The sequence below is a fragment of the Rhinolophus hipposideros genome, assembly GCF_964194185.1.
Source record: "Rhinolophus hipposideros genome assembly, chromosome: 2".
In the NCBI taxonomy this organism is placed as follows: Eukaryota; Metazoa; Chordata; class Mammalia; order Chiroptera; family Rhinolophidae; genus Rhinolophus; species Rhinolophus hipposideros.
Window position 1 is genome coordinate 47560695 of NC_138048.1, and position 15756 is coordinate 47576450.

A 15756-nucleotide genomic window follows, 5' to 3' on the forward strand; every position below is an offset into this window, starting at 1 on the left:
AATCTACGTGATATATTTGTCCACTTAAGTTCTGTTGTTTTCATTTTTCAGTTCTAGAGTTTCCATTTTGTTATTTTATGGGTATTTTGTTCTCTTCTGAAATACTCAATTATTTTTAATTCAGTTTGATTCTGCTGAATGTGGCCCTGTTCTATATTTTCTTCATTTTGGGGTTGTTTTTACTGACAAAAGCAAGCAAAAACATGACTAAAATAAATACTTTACTCTCATGATATTGTATGTCCCTGATTCGTTTCCAAAATAAGAAAATTTGGTAGTCTCAGCTTTGTGTTTTACAATCATAGTCATTCATGACCAGGACTTTTTTCATGTAAATAAAAATATAGGTTTCTGGTAATGGGAGATTAGGCCATTAGGAACAAGTTTCCCATTGATAACAACGATAAAAGCTGAAAAGAAAATGCTCCTGAATAAATCAGAGTTAAGGAAGTGAAGAATGCAGGCCCTGGAGAGCTAGGAGAAAAAAGAAACCAAGGAGATGATCCCAGCATTGGAGGCCACCATGTCATCCAGGGAAATCAAAAGATTCCAGAAGAGGCAGATGAGAGGCTATGAAGCTGAGCAGAACTTGATAACCTTGAAGGGTTTGAGGAATAAGCAAGTTCAGGGTCGAACAAGTAGAAAAAGGCCTGGTAAATCATCAAGTTGCAACCCTAAAACTAACACTCTAGGTAAAACGATAAACTGAAAATAGTCTGGTCCTAACACCATTGCTTCAAATCATCTCTACCCCTGAAGTTGGATCACAGTAACCCTACGTTGTTGGTCATTCCAGTCTCTTTAAACTGATGTCAAAAATAGCCTTCTTCATGCCTGATCACTGCACTGTACACCTGAAGCTGAACAATAATGAATGCCAACTATAATTATATATATATATATATATATATATATATATATATATATATATATATATGTATATACTTACAAGAAGCGGAGTACAGCATTAGGAATAGAGACAGTGGAAATGTAATGGCTGTGTGCGATGTCAGAGGGATAGTGGATGGGGGGAGGGGGGTTGACACAGTGTGAGGGATATAAATGATAAACGTCTAAGTATTACTTACTTGTGCACCTGAAACTAATAAAACACACACACACACACACACACACACACACACACACACACACACAAAGATGCAACTGTCCTTTTGGATCCACATTTAACCAAATTCCCATAATAATTATATTAATGAAAAAAATCACAATTTAATGACTAGTTAATCCCTGAAGACACTGGCAATCTATGTGATATGACAAATTATTCTATGGTATCTGAAACAAAGAACAATTAGCAAATGTAAGAATTATGTTTATCTATAACTTATTACCAAAGCTAATAAATAATTGGCTTACTGAAACAGAGCATCTTTAATTGAAGTATTATTAAGTGAACCCATATTTACATTAGTCTCCCAAAGACTGTGTTCAGCAAATACAGGCATGTGCCAACACTTCAGAAGTCCTTAATAAAACACAAGATCCAATTAATATGCTAGAGATCCCTACAAGGGACAACAGCAGCATTTAGTCTTTGTTGAAAAGTATATGTCATTGAAATTTTAAGTTAAAAATCCAGAGAAATTTCAACATACGTGAGCTTTATGATAAGGGTTGTTGTCTTTGATTCCTGGTAAATACCTACGCCGTCCCAAAATGGTCTGAACAAACCCATCTCTTTTGCAATTCTTCACCGTCTCTTTCATGAAATGATTAATACCTACAAAGAAATAAAAAGAAACAATTATACCCAAAGTCCATTCTTAATCTCATTTAATAGTTTCAATACAGTAGAATATACCAAAACCCTACTAATAGCACAACACCAAAACTTAACATAAAAACTTTCATCCACTTTTTGTACACTCAGAGCTGGAAATAAAAGGTACTTTAGAAATGACATGCTCTAACTCTTTGTTTTTTAACCAACAACTTAAAAAAGTATGAAACTAAACTCCAGAGCAACCTAGGTGGTTTTATTCCAGGATCTTCCATGCTACTTTTCACAGGTTTCTATTCTTTGATCATGTTAATCCTCTTTTATTCTTTGATCTTAGCATTTCCAGGCTTAAAACATTCTAACAGCTCCTTGCTACCACCTAAGCTGTGATCCAAATAGGAACTAACTGAAATTAATGCATGAGTTATAATATTTCATTAGGAACATATATATCCCACTTCTTAGAATTCAAAATTCAATAGTATACTATATGGATAGTATACAATTCAAACACATTCATATTCCCTATACCAGCATTCATCCTTTGCAACATAAGTCCATTATTATGTCTTATGGATCTCCAGGATGAATTCTTTGCTTCAGGTGGTCCAATCTCTTCACTCCTCATTTCTGTCTCTGAGCTAGAGAGGTTCTTTCTCTGTATTCTTTAAAACACAATCAAGTGTAGAGACTGTGCTGATTTATGTTTATTCATATTTGTAATCTCTGCTTTCGCATACCTCTGCTCATCCTAAGTAATAAACACTAATGTCTCCCAATTGAAAGTCCTCATTTGAGGATTTCTGTTGTGTGGCTGGCACACACACAAAAAAGATATTTGAGGAGACTGTGGGTGAAAGGAAAGGAGAATATCCTGCCAAGTGAAGCTGTTGGAGATATTTGACCACTAGCATAAAAAATCAGAAACAATCACACTCTCTCATCTTTTCCTCTTTAAGAATTACTGTGATATTGTTGAGGGAAGAGCAAAGAAAAGGATGAGATTTAAGAGAGCTCTACAAATTCTCTTACCTGCATCTGTAGGAGGCTTTCCAATAATCAGATACTGCAAGAACTACTTTTAAAAACAATCAATTCTGAGATATAATTTATATACAATAAAAGGCACTCATTCAGGTGAACAGTCTGATGCATTTTAACAAATGTATACACCCCTGTAACAGTCACTAAAAGACACATTTTCATGACCTTTACAGTCAGAACCCTATTATTATCCTCACTCACTGATGTGCTTTATGACACTATATCTTAGATTTTTATGTTCTTGATATTCATAAAAATTGAATTATACTATGTTCTCATTTGTGTCTTCCTTCTTTGCTAAGTAGTATTACATGTCAGATATATACCAAAATCTGTTTATTCAGAATCCTGTTGTTAGACATTTGAACTGTTCCAAAGCTTGGGCTGTTATGAATAAAACTACTATCACATTCATGTACAAGTCTTTCCTTGGACATATGTTTTCATTTTTCTTGAACAAATACCCAACAGTAGAATTGCAGGATCCAATGGTTAAATGTGTTTAACTTTATGTGAAAGAGCCGTACTATTTTCCAAAGTGGTGGTACCATTTTACAACTCTACAAGCAATGTGAAAGACATACAATGTTTTTAACTTTAGCCATTCTAGTGTTTTTGTAATGGTATCTCTCTGTGGTTTTAATTTGCTCTTCCCTGATGACCAATGATGATAACATTTGATGTGGTCATTCATTTATTTTTTTGTGAAATGTCTGTTGAAAATATTTGACCTTTATTTTATTGACATGTTTGCCTTTGTAGCATTGAGTTGTATAAAAGTTCTTTAATATTCTGGATGCAAGTTCTTTGTTAGATTAATAGGAACTGCAACTATTTTCTCTCTTTTCTCTGTCTGTGGCTTGCCTTTACATTTTCTTGATGGTGTCTTTCATCAGTGTTTATCTTTTGTGATTCAGTGTTACTATCATCTAAGAAATCTTTGCCTATCTCATTGTCAAAACCTTTTCTCCTGTGTTTCTTCTGGAAGATTTATCGTTTTAGCTTTTACTTTTAAATCTATGAACTATAACAAGTTAATTTTTGAATACAATGTGAGATAAAAGTTGCAGTTCATTTTTTTCCCATACTGGTATCTAGTTCTTCTAACACCAATTGTTGACAAGACTATTTTTCTTCCATTGAATTACCATGGCAACTTTGTTGAAAATTAATTCACTGTGTATTTCTGGACCATTTATTATGACCCATTGTTCTCTATGTCTACCCTTATGCCTATCTTGATTATTGTAGTTTTATAAGTTTTGAAACCAGAGAGGGTAAGTACTCAACATTGTACTTTTCCCAAAAAATTATTCTAATTGTTCCAGTCCCTTTGAATGTCCATATAAATTTAAAGTCAACTTGTTTAATTTTAAACAAGAGTCTAACAGAATTTTGTATTGAATCGATAGAACAATTTACAAAAAACAGTCGTCATAACTTGTGCCTTCTAATAAATTAAGATGGTAAACCTCCCGTTTATGTAAGCATTCTTCAATTTCTGTCAGGATTGCTTTGGAGTTTTCAGCAATATGCAAATATGGAGTTAACATATTTAATAGCAAAGTTTTACACATATGCTATTAAATTTAGCCCAAGTATTTCATGTGTTTTGATGTTATTGTAAATGGTTTTACTTCATACACTAATTATTTGTTGCTAAGATATAGAACTACAACTACTGGTTTTTACAAATGACCCCGTTTTAGTAAAATTCATATGATTTTTGATGTACAAGATCATGTCATGTGTCAATAAAATTTTCTGTTTGAGGGTTGGGGACAGGGTCGATTATAAGGGGCATAAAAGAACTTTCTGGGGTTATGGGGTGATGGTTCCATACCTTGGTTGTGGTATAACTTATACGACTGTATGCGTTTGTCAAAATTCATAGAATTATACACCTAAAAAGGGTTAATTTTATTCTATGTAAATTATACCTCAATAGACTGCCAAAACAAAAGACAATTTATAACAATTGTCAATTGTCAATATAACAATACTCAAACTGCTCTGTAACAGCAATTGTTCACTCACAATTTCTGGTACATTTAATCAATGGTTTACTGTTTCAAATTAAAGCTATCTAAACCTAACGTACAGGACAATTTCAAGATTTTATGAGATATTCACAATGACACAGTAGCATATACATCAACTACATTTTGCTACTGCATTTCTGTCCCTACTTTTATGAAAAAAGAACATCTTAGTAAATGATCATAATAAGGTTAATATTATTAAATTAACAATGCCTGATGAAAAGTTCTGATTGATAGAAATAAAATTTTTTAAAATTAATAATACTATGGAAAGACAATTGAGAAAAATGGTATCTAGAAGATAATTAACACGCAAGGCTTCTTACCTGTGTATCTGGATTTGAAGGAATCAATGTAGCAAGCAGCATCCTTTTCTTTAATGCCCATCTGCTCTCCCAAAGATTTAGCTCCCATTCCATAAATGATTCCATAGCAAATCTGAAAGGGAGTCATCACACTCAGTAAATAAATTAAAGGTTGTAACTACATAAAATGCAAATATAAAAAGTTCCTTAGGATTGAAATTTGGTAAGTTTTTTATTTCATAGTGATTGAAAGAAATGATCAGATTTGCTTTTGGTGGGTTAGATCCATTAAAGCTGATATCCAGTGAACATCCTTTATGCCTTTTAGCAATACTTTTTTGGGGGGAGGAGAGGAAGGGAGGGAGAGGCAGAATATGAATGAATATTAATGTCTGTTTAAGAAAATAATCCCAATGATTTAAAAGGGAAGATTTATTTCTGACTCTTTGTCATTTATGCAGCAGTCTTCATAGCAGCTTTCTGCTCCTCATAATACCTCATTAACTTCTGGTTAAAGAAGTGCCTAGGAGTCAGGAAAAAAACATTACAACATCCCTCTTCTTACTCTTAGATAGCACTAAAAGAGCTGGAAGAATAGTCTTCATGCTTTGATAATAGGAAAGACTTATTGGAAATAAATACCCTCTTCACCTCATAGCCACATGAAATTTCACACCTGCAGAATTCATAATTTCGTGAATCTCACAATACATTTGAGTTAAACACAAATCCATGAGGAAATTTTGGATGTAATGAAGGGGAATAGTTTAAACAGGTAAAAAACAAAACAAACAAAAAACCCTCTGATTTAATAAGTGTTGTTTGTGTTCAAATCCTAATTCCAGCATTTACAAGATGTATTATCTTGCAAAAGCTACCTAAATTCTTGGCATCTTGATTTCTTCATTCATTACATGAAGACAGTAATACTATATCATGGAAGTGTTAGGATTAAATGAGTTACTAGTTACAAGTGCTTAGGAAACTGCATGACATAAAGCAAGCTCTATATAAATGTTGTTAAATAAAATTTAAAAAGATAACTTGCTAACACTGATTATGAGAATTCTAAAATACTTTTAATGTGATAAGACAGCTAGAGGTATTTTGTTTTTTCCTTTTTTAAAATACATTGAGAGGGATTTTTTTCCTCCTTTTTTCTTTTCCTTTCTGGTCTTTTTATGCTTTATTTTGTTGAGATGCCTACTTTTTTTTTTTTAACTTAGAAATTACTTAGTGCTGGGATCTCAGTAAGACTCAAAAATTAGATGGTTCAGTGCATGGTGATTTAGGGGGGAAAATGGTACAGCATAAACACTATTAAATCATGCAATAACTTATATTTAAAAAGAGGCCACTATCATCAGTGGACAAATATTTAGGTTACAGAGTCAGAATGTCTAGGTTCTGGCATTTTGAACTTATCCTGGCTTCACCACTTATAGCTAGGTGACCTTAAGCAAATCACTAACTTCTATGCCTCAGTTTTCTCCGATATAAAATGAGGATGATAATAATACCTATTTCATGGGTGCATTATGAGGATTAAATATTGGAATATTACCTACTTTACCTAGGATTTGATTCTTGCTAAATGCAGGATCCCAGAGGAGATTAAACAGATAGAGAAGATAAAGCTGTCTTTCTAAGTCATGGAAGAAACAAGGGTTGGTACCAAACAGACAGTGGTAAAAGGGAGTGTATAATCCAGTCAAGGATTATAGCTGTGAGTAACTAGAAGTAAATGTGAAACTAGTAAAGCAGGTTCTTAGAGGTGGGAGTGGTGTGTCTTTACCTCAGCCAACAATCTTACTTTCTTGAAAATGGCATCACATTTCCCACCGGTCACGTGGTAAGGAAGTATCAGTGTTAATCCAGGCCATGAAATGGAGTAAATGTGGCCTTTGACATTCTCTATGCCAGACAGTCATCCAGGAGTAGAAACTAATATGGATCCACTTGAAAGGTCCAAGGACAGTACAAAGTTTCACAGATGGATTAGTTAAGCAAAGGCCTCAAACTTAAAAGTTATCAATTATTAATTATAATCCACAGCTCAGCTATATTTATTTTTCAACAAACATTTAGAGAGCACCTTTTTATAAAAAGCACTGTGGCTCAATACTGTGTGAAAATAGAAAGATGAAAATATGGATGCTTACAGACTAGAGATTTAAAATACACACACACACACACACACACACACACACACGCACAAATAACAAATAACAAATAACAACTACCACTACCACAATATCTACCACTAACACATATGGCTCTTTGGACACTAAATTGCCTTGGACTAGGTCTATTTGATTCTTTCTGCTAACTCTACAAAGGAAAGTATAATGAATACCATGAGACAGGCTCAGGTGAATGTGGTTTGAAAGATCCAAAGATTTAAAAAAAAAATCATTCCTCAACTGCAAGTGATTGAAACAATTTTTCAATTTTTTTGAATCATTAAAATTCTCCTCATCTACGTTAAGCATGTTCACTAAGATTACCTGTTTTGCTTGTTGCCTCAGATTATCCCCAACAGACTCTGGCTCAATCATTTTCCATTCAGCCGCAATACTCCTGAAAACATCAGCTCCAGTGTTTAATACTTGAATGAGACGATGATCATGAGATAAATGAGCCAAGATCCTCAGTTCAAGTTGAGAGTAATCAGCAGCTAATATTAAACCATCTGAAGTAGAAATAATTTTAGAAAAGCTGGTACAAAGACAAATCCATTTTATACAGTTGAGCAGATGACAGAAATTTAGTTCTAACATAGAGCCATGAGCTCATGTGTCCAAAAGTTAAAACTTTGCTTGTAATGTGCAATTCAATTTTGTAACCTAGATGACTTTTTTTTCATGTACCTTTCAAGTATATGTAACATGTGTAAAGTCACCCCTGACCTCTGCTTCTTAACCATTGTGGTAGTGATTTCCTCAGTGTTCCCACAGCACCTGACATATAATCTGAAATTGTTTTTTCATGCCTCTCCCACATAGCACTAAGGCATTATGGACGTGAGACTTATTCCTTTGCATTCTATACAAAACTTTACATAGTTCCTGGCACATAATAGGCTCTTAAATGGTGGTTGAATGAATGAGTGAATTAATGAATGAATTAAGAAACTGGTTTCTAATGTGTGCACATTTTAAGTGGACTGAAGAGAAACCTGTGTTCTTCAATAACAACAAAGACATTCAGCGGTTGATATGTAAAGAAGAGTTATTAGGAGGATTCAGATAATTTACCTAAGAATTAGAAATGACTGGATTAGATATACATGGCAAAAAATAAATACATAAAAAAGTAAAAGCAGGGTTACAGAAAAAAATAGGAAAACTATTTGCAACTAATATTACAGAGAACTCATTGCTACATTATAAAAAAGAGGTACTACAAATCAAGAACAAAACATAAACAATCAGTTCATGAAAATAATAAAAATGAAAGAACCTTAAACATATTAAAGAATGCTTAACTTCATTTACAAAAAAAACACGAAAATTAAATCTATAGCAAGAAACAATTTTTCTCTACTTATGTTGCAAAAATCCAGAAGTTGGACAGCACACTCAGTGGCAAGGCTGAGAAAGAAACACTCATATATTGTTATTAGGAAATAAATGGTAACTGTCCCCCAACAGATGGCAATTTGACAATACCTATCAAAATTAAATAAGTTTTTACTCTGCAACTGAACAAACAACCCACAGATTACCTGCACACAGGTTAAACTGGCTTATATACAAATTTCTTTACTGATAAATCACAAATCTCCAGTATAAAAACATTAAATGAAAAAAGCAAGGCACATACAGTGTATATGGAATGCTTATCTTTGTGTAAGAATAGGGGAAGAAAATATAACATATTTGTATCTGCTTATATCAGCATAAAAATGCTGAAAGCATATATAAGAAACTCATATGCAGTTATCTGTAAGAGTTGTAGATAATAGTGTAGCTAGGACAGGGGCAAAAAAGCAAAGCTTATCACCATATACCTTTTATATATTTTGATTTCTGAGCTATTTGAATGAATAACCGATCCAAAAATATGTAAATACTGGGACGGCCGGATGCCTCAGTTGGTTAGAGCGCGAGCTCTGAACAACAGGGTTGCTGGTTCGATTCCCACATGGGCCAGTGAGCTGTGCCCTCCACAACTAGATTGAAGACAAAGAGCTGTCGCTGAGCTGCCGGAGGGGCGGCCGGATGGCTCAGTTAGTTAGAGCGCGAGCTCTCAACAACAAGGTTGCCAGTTCAATTCCTGCATGGGGCGGTGGGCTGCGCCTCGCCCCCCTCCTCCCCGCAACTAAGATTGAAAACAGCAACTGGACTTGCAGCTAAGCTGCGCCCTCCACAACTAGATTGAGGGACAATGACTTAGAGCTGATGGGCCCTGGAGAAACACACTGTTCCCCAATATTCCCCAATAAAAAAATTAAAAATAAAAAAAAGTAAATACTGATTTAAAACAAATGACCATAACGTTTATGGCCTTATTGCCATAAACAAGATAAAACTGGACAAAATATATGACATAACTGCTTTCAGCTGTTGAACAACAGGCAATACAGAACTATAATCCATGAGAAAGGCAGGCAGAGAGGGAAGATAGGGTGAGCCATACAACTGTCTCAGGTTTCTGAATTGAGGCACTTTGCAGAAAGCATTGCAGGGAAGGAGAGATGAAACAAAGCAGTATGGTTTCTCTGAGCTGAGGAAGCAGAGACTGGAGTTTGGGTTTACTGAGGCAGCTAGAATTTGTTAAAATTGGGAGGGAAAGATGTGCATAAAAGGAGCACCAGAAATATGCACAGTAATCCTTTTGGATTTCTGACCAAATACTAAGCTGTGTAGGGAACAGGCAAAGAACAAACACTAAAGAAATAACTGTTACCAAAGAAAGAATCAGCATTGCATAGCAGTCAGCTGAACTACTTGAACACATACTGTTGAATGTTGAAAGATGTTCAAGCTCTGATCAGACTGAGTGGAGAGACCTTGTTGAATAACTTGCACACTGAGACCCCAGCAGGGCCTTGCCTTATATTCTGGCTAATCTGACCCTAGAGTAAAGGCTCTTCTAAATCTTTGCTAACAAAGCTTTAGAAGTCTCAGAATTATCAAGCTGATGTGAAAGTAAATTGTCAGAAGAAAAGGCTATTTAATGAAGACTACAAAATCCAAAGAGTCAACAGTATAGGAACCATAATATCCAGCATACAATAAGAAAATACTAGACATACGGAGAACCAAGAGAATGTAACTTGAATGGGAGACTATTTAATCAATATAAAATGACGCAGAAATTAGAGGTAATGGAATTTTAAATATGTTCAGGAACGTAAGGAAACATGAAGATAGTAATGTAACAAATAGTGAATTTGTAATGAAAATGACACAAAAAAATCAAATGAAAATTCTAAAATTAAAAATGCAATATCTGAAATGTAAAATTCACTAGGAGGCTATGAAAGCAATTACACACTAAAGAGGAAAAGATCTGTGAACATTAACACAGTCAATAGAAAATATCTATTGCAGCACAGAGTGAAAAAAACAGGGAGGAGAATAAAAAAGAAAAAATAAAAGCTTCAGTGATCTGTGGCACAATACCTAGTGGTATTATTATACATACATATATTTAGAAAGGAAGAAGAGATACAGACAAAAATGTTAAAAGAAATAATAGTTGAAATGTTCCAAATTTGAAATGAAAAATATAAGTACATAGATTGAAAAACAAAACTAAGTAAATTCAGGAAATTCAGCAAATTCAAAAATCCCAGAAGCAAAACATAAAAAATTACCCAGAGACTCATGCCCAAATCAAATGGCTAAAACTGAATAACAAATTAAAAAATCAGAAAAGCATCCAGGAAAAAGATACATTGTACTTGGAGGAATAGCAATAAAAAATGGTGACATACTTCTCAAAAATAATGCAAACTAGAAGCTAATGGAAAAGTGTATTTGAAGTGCTGAAAGAATTGCCAACCTAGAAATCTATGTCAAATAAAAATATCTTTCAAAAGTGAGATAAAAATTAAGAAATTTAGAGGTATGGAAATACTCAGAGAAATCACTGTCAGTAGAACTGCACTATAAGAAATCTTGAAGTTTTTTAGGTGAAGAAAAATGGTGATAGATGGAGACTCCAAGAAATGAAGAGTACTAGAAATGGCAAGCAGTGGACAGACAGAAAAGACACTTTTTGTTTTTGGTTTCCTTGTAAGATAATAGACAGTTTAATGCAAAACAATAACTACATAGCAGAGTTTATAATAGTCATAAAGTTTAAATTTATTAAAAGGGAAATGGAAAAAAACTTCTTACATTGTGGATGAAGTGGTGTAAAATTATTTGAAGATAGACTATGATGTGATGCATATGGTAAATTCTAAAATATTTAAGACATATAGTTAATAAATAATAGAGAAATAAAATAGAATAAAAATAGTCATTTAAATTTTTAAAAACAAATTAAGAACACATAGAACAAATAAAATCCAAAAAACAAGATAGCAGATTTAAATCCAACCATATATCAATAATTACTTTGATGTAAATGGACTAAACACTACATTTAAACGGCAAAAATTTTCAGGTTGAACCCATATAGATTTAATTTAAATCAATTTTTAAAAAACTTTAAACAAAGGCAGTATAAAATATTATTGCATTAAATACAATTTTATTGCTCAGATAGGAATTGATGGGTGAACAGATAAACAAAAATGAAGTATAGATTATACATACAAAGGAATATTAGCCTCAAAAAGAAAAGAAATTCTGACACACGACCTATAACATGGATAAAACTTGAAGACATTATGCTAAGTGAAATAAACCAAGCACACAAGGACAAATATTGTATGATTCCACTTATATCAGATACTAGATTAGTCAAGTTCTTAGAGACAGAAAGTAGATGATGGTTGCCAGGGGCTGGGGCGTGGGGGGGTTGGGGGGAAGTTAGTGTTTAATGGGTAGAGTTTCAGTTGTGGAAGATGAAAAAGTTCTGGAGATGGAGGATGATGATGGTTGCACAACAATGCAAATGTATTTAATGCCACAGAACTGAATATTTAAAAATGGTTACAGCAGTAAAAAGCTAATGGTTCATACGTAAAAAGCAAAACTGAAATTTGCCAAGCAGGTTATACTATCATAAACCTGAATTCACTCTTGGAATATACATTTTTGACAGAATTCAAATTCACATAGTTAACTGCTCTCACCCAAACCTACCAATAGGCAAAACATAAAAGAGCAAACATGATACTAATAGTAGGGATGGTTTAGGAGTTAGATCATGACTTTTGATGATAAAAGGTTTATGGGTAGAGTATTGAGGAGAGGTAAGGCCAAAGGATAGACCTGGGTTTCCCCATGTAAGAGAAAGCGCGATCTGGAGAAGAGGAGAAGAAACAAAATGCAAAACAAGTCAGAAAGAGGAAAAAAAAGCGTACCCTTATAAGTCAGGGGGGAAAGAAACTAAAGAAAGAGAGCGTTGATTAACAGTGACAAATGCTGTACAAAAGTCAAAGAGAATGAGGACTGAAAAATCTATTTGATTTTCTAAAAAGGTTTGCAATAACCTTGGAAAACATGGTTTCAGCAGGCTGCTACCAATGAGCATACACCACAGAAGTTTCTCAAAGAGCAGATCATGAAGACAGTGATGACTGACTTTTTATAAACCTAGCAACATAAAGGGGAACACAGGCTGCACAGAAGAGAGAAAAGATGAAGGGACCAATGCAGAGTGTACTTCCGAGTCTGATAATGCAGGCTTTATCAGCGCTTTGAAAACATTTCCATAACAATGAGAAGCTCAAAAACCATCAGCCACCTTACCTGGAAAAGGCACAAAGGCATGTCGCATACTGATTGAAAATGGCATTCCTCTGTCTGAGGCTCTCTCCTCCATCTGTGCCTGGTGCCCAGGGTTCAAGCCACAACCCTTTTTATTTCTTCCTCTGTCATGCAAACAACATCATCAGCTACACACGAAGCAGTCTCAAATATGTAAAAAAGGTCTGATTTTTCAGTAAATATTTTCATCTAAGAAACTTATACATGCTATTATCTGAAACTCACCTTAAAGCTTAACAAAGATACTAGGTTTACATTTTAGCAAACAGTTCAATTAAATAGGAAGTAAGACATTTCTGTAATAGCCTTTCCTACAAACTGCTCGGGATAATTCACTGACATTTAGCTCAACTTAGCAAATTTCTTTGACCTAATATAAATTATCTGTGTTTTTTCTTCCTTTTTTGTGTATGTGGGCAGGGCAAGAGGGGAAATGTTCCTGACATTGCTAAACTCTTCCCTTTAGTTAATTTGACTTAAATAAGTACATAGTGCTGGTTGATTTAATTAGTGGCCCAGGTTTTCAGGCTTTCATCAACTAGCTTCTTTATAGACAGACTCAGGGTTTGACATCGATGATGCTAGAATAGAAATGTCTACTCCTGAAACAGAAAATTAAATTAATTTCATTATTTTCTCCAATAGCCTATTTTTGAGCCATTCACACAAAAGGATATTAATGCAAATAGAAAGAAACAGTCTACCTGCCCGTGGGAAGTAGGCCCCTGCCTAGGGCTTGGGAAGGTGGGCTTTCTCCTACTAGTGTTGGCATTTTGATCTCAAAATCCCTTGGCACATTCTGAATATTTGGTTCTGTAAAGGTTATTCGTCCTAAAATCAAACAGAATGAAAACATAAAATCGGGGGGTGGGGGGAGGAATCTGACATGTATTTTAATAGTAATTGCATTTCTGAATTGTCTTTAAAAATACATGCTCTATTATTGTTAAAATAAAATAAACATATTTAAATGAAATATTTTTCATTGTGTTCATGTGTTTAACAATGATAAAATACTGTACAAGAGCAATCGCAATATAAGTAAATGAATGAATCAGCTACAATGTTTTACATTACCTAGCCCTCTAGAAAACAAGACCATAATAAGAAGTAATTTGATAAATTGAACTATTCCTATGCTAAAATGAGTACCAGATGTCAGCACTATAAATGTTAGTGGTCATATTAATGAGTAAAGACTAATCAAATGGATCCTAGGAGACATGACTGTCAGATAAGCCTTTAAAATGCCAGGAAGGCGCAAGATACAAGGAAGAAGATCTGGAAAAGAGCAGCTGAGTGCTGAAAAGGGGACACCAGGCCAGAGGAGTCAGCTAATGCAGAAGATGGAGTAGCAGTGAGAGGTGGAACTGAAACATCACTTTCTAGACATCATCTGGCCAATTTTCTTCATCATCATCATCATCATCATTATCACTCAAGAAAATCAATGCTAACACTGGCATGGCTAGAGAATAGAATCAGGTGGTTAATGAATTTTCCAGGAAACAAAAAACTATTTGTTTAAATGCTTATAGCCTTTATTTCTCCCAGAATGTTTTACATTTTGTTTATTTATTGGTTGAATTTTTCTAGAAAACAAGCATTATCCAAAAAAGTTGTAATGGATTTTGGTTTTTTTGCAGTTTTTATAATACACATATAGTGTCACAAAATCCTGTGTTAAAAATCCTGTGTTATATGCTATACCCTTCATTGTAACAGGCTCTCTACTAGCTACCACATATAATTTCATCTTCTATTGATGAATCAGACATTTTAAGTACCTAGAGTATTGTTTTTCTGAATTAACCCCTGCTATTATGTCTTTGTTATTTAGCTTTTAGCAAAAATTAGTGCTTAATTAATGATAGATATTAATATACTTATTACCATTAAATGGCCTTTTGAATGTGATAAAGCTAATATACAGCAGAGGAAGGAATGTAAGTTTCTTTCTGCCTTAGGACACTATCTTCTGCCTTAGGACACTGTCAGATCTATTGTTTAAATTAACGAGGCAACATTGGCAAACATTACAAAAAAATAATTATAAAACACAAATGTAGCTTCATAGAGATGAATTCTAATAATGAAACAGCATTGCTATGCTTAGGTAAACTTGTATTTCCAATATATTCTTTAAATGTAGGTTCAATATGATAAAAGCTAATCAGGAAAATAAAGAAAATTAATACTTTCAGCTTTAAAAGCAACAAATAAATGTGCAACACCTCTGAAACTCTAGGTTGATTTTATTTTTTCACCAACAAGGATTTATTTTACATAAGTTTACAGCATTAGCATACGTTTCAAAATGAAAGTGAAAAACCAAAAAGGCAAGAAAGGGCTAGGAAGGACCAAGAGGTTAGCTAAATAGAGAAGGAAAATAGAAGTTGTTTAGAACAAAGACTAAGCAAGCAAAGAGCAACGCAGCTTCTCATGGTGACTCCATCCTTAATAACAGCAACAACTGATAATGAGATACACACTAAGTGCATGCACCCTCCTAAACACTTCACATGTATTAACCTATGTAATTATCAGAATGATCCAGGGAGGTAGGACTATTCCCCTGTTTTATCATGAGGAAACTAGGCACTGAGAGGTTCAAGACTTTGTCTAAAGTCTATAGCTTTCTCTTCTGATTGAATGAAATAAGATTCTCACTTATTATAAAGATGACCCACACACCTACTGAGATTCAACTCAGACAGAATCTTAAGATGTTC

The 15756-nt window shown here is 33.9% G+C and overlaps 1 protein-coding gene across 1 annotated transcript in view; it reads right to left on the reverse strand.

The window, feature by feature from the left end:
• Positions 1 to 15756, reverse strand: part of POLQ (DNA polymerase theta) — a gene marked incomplete at its 5' end in the record, with an annotated part of 85601 nt that overhangs the window by 5058 nt on the left and 64787 nt on the right. The window contains 5 exons of the mRNA XM_081072459.1: positions 1617 to 1741; positions 5154 to 5265; positions 7640 to 7824; positions 13007 to 13128; positions 13729 to 13855. Of these exons, the coding sequence (XP_080928585.1) occupies positions 1617 to 1741; positions 5154 to 5265; positions 7640 to 7824; positions 13007 to 13128; positions 13729 to 13855 (671 nt within the window). The remainder of the gene's footprint in view (positions 1 to 1616; positions 1742 to 5153; positions 5266 to 7639; positions 7825 to 13006; positions 13129 to 13728; positions 13856 to 15756) is intronic.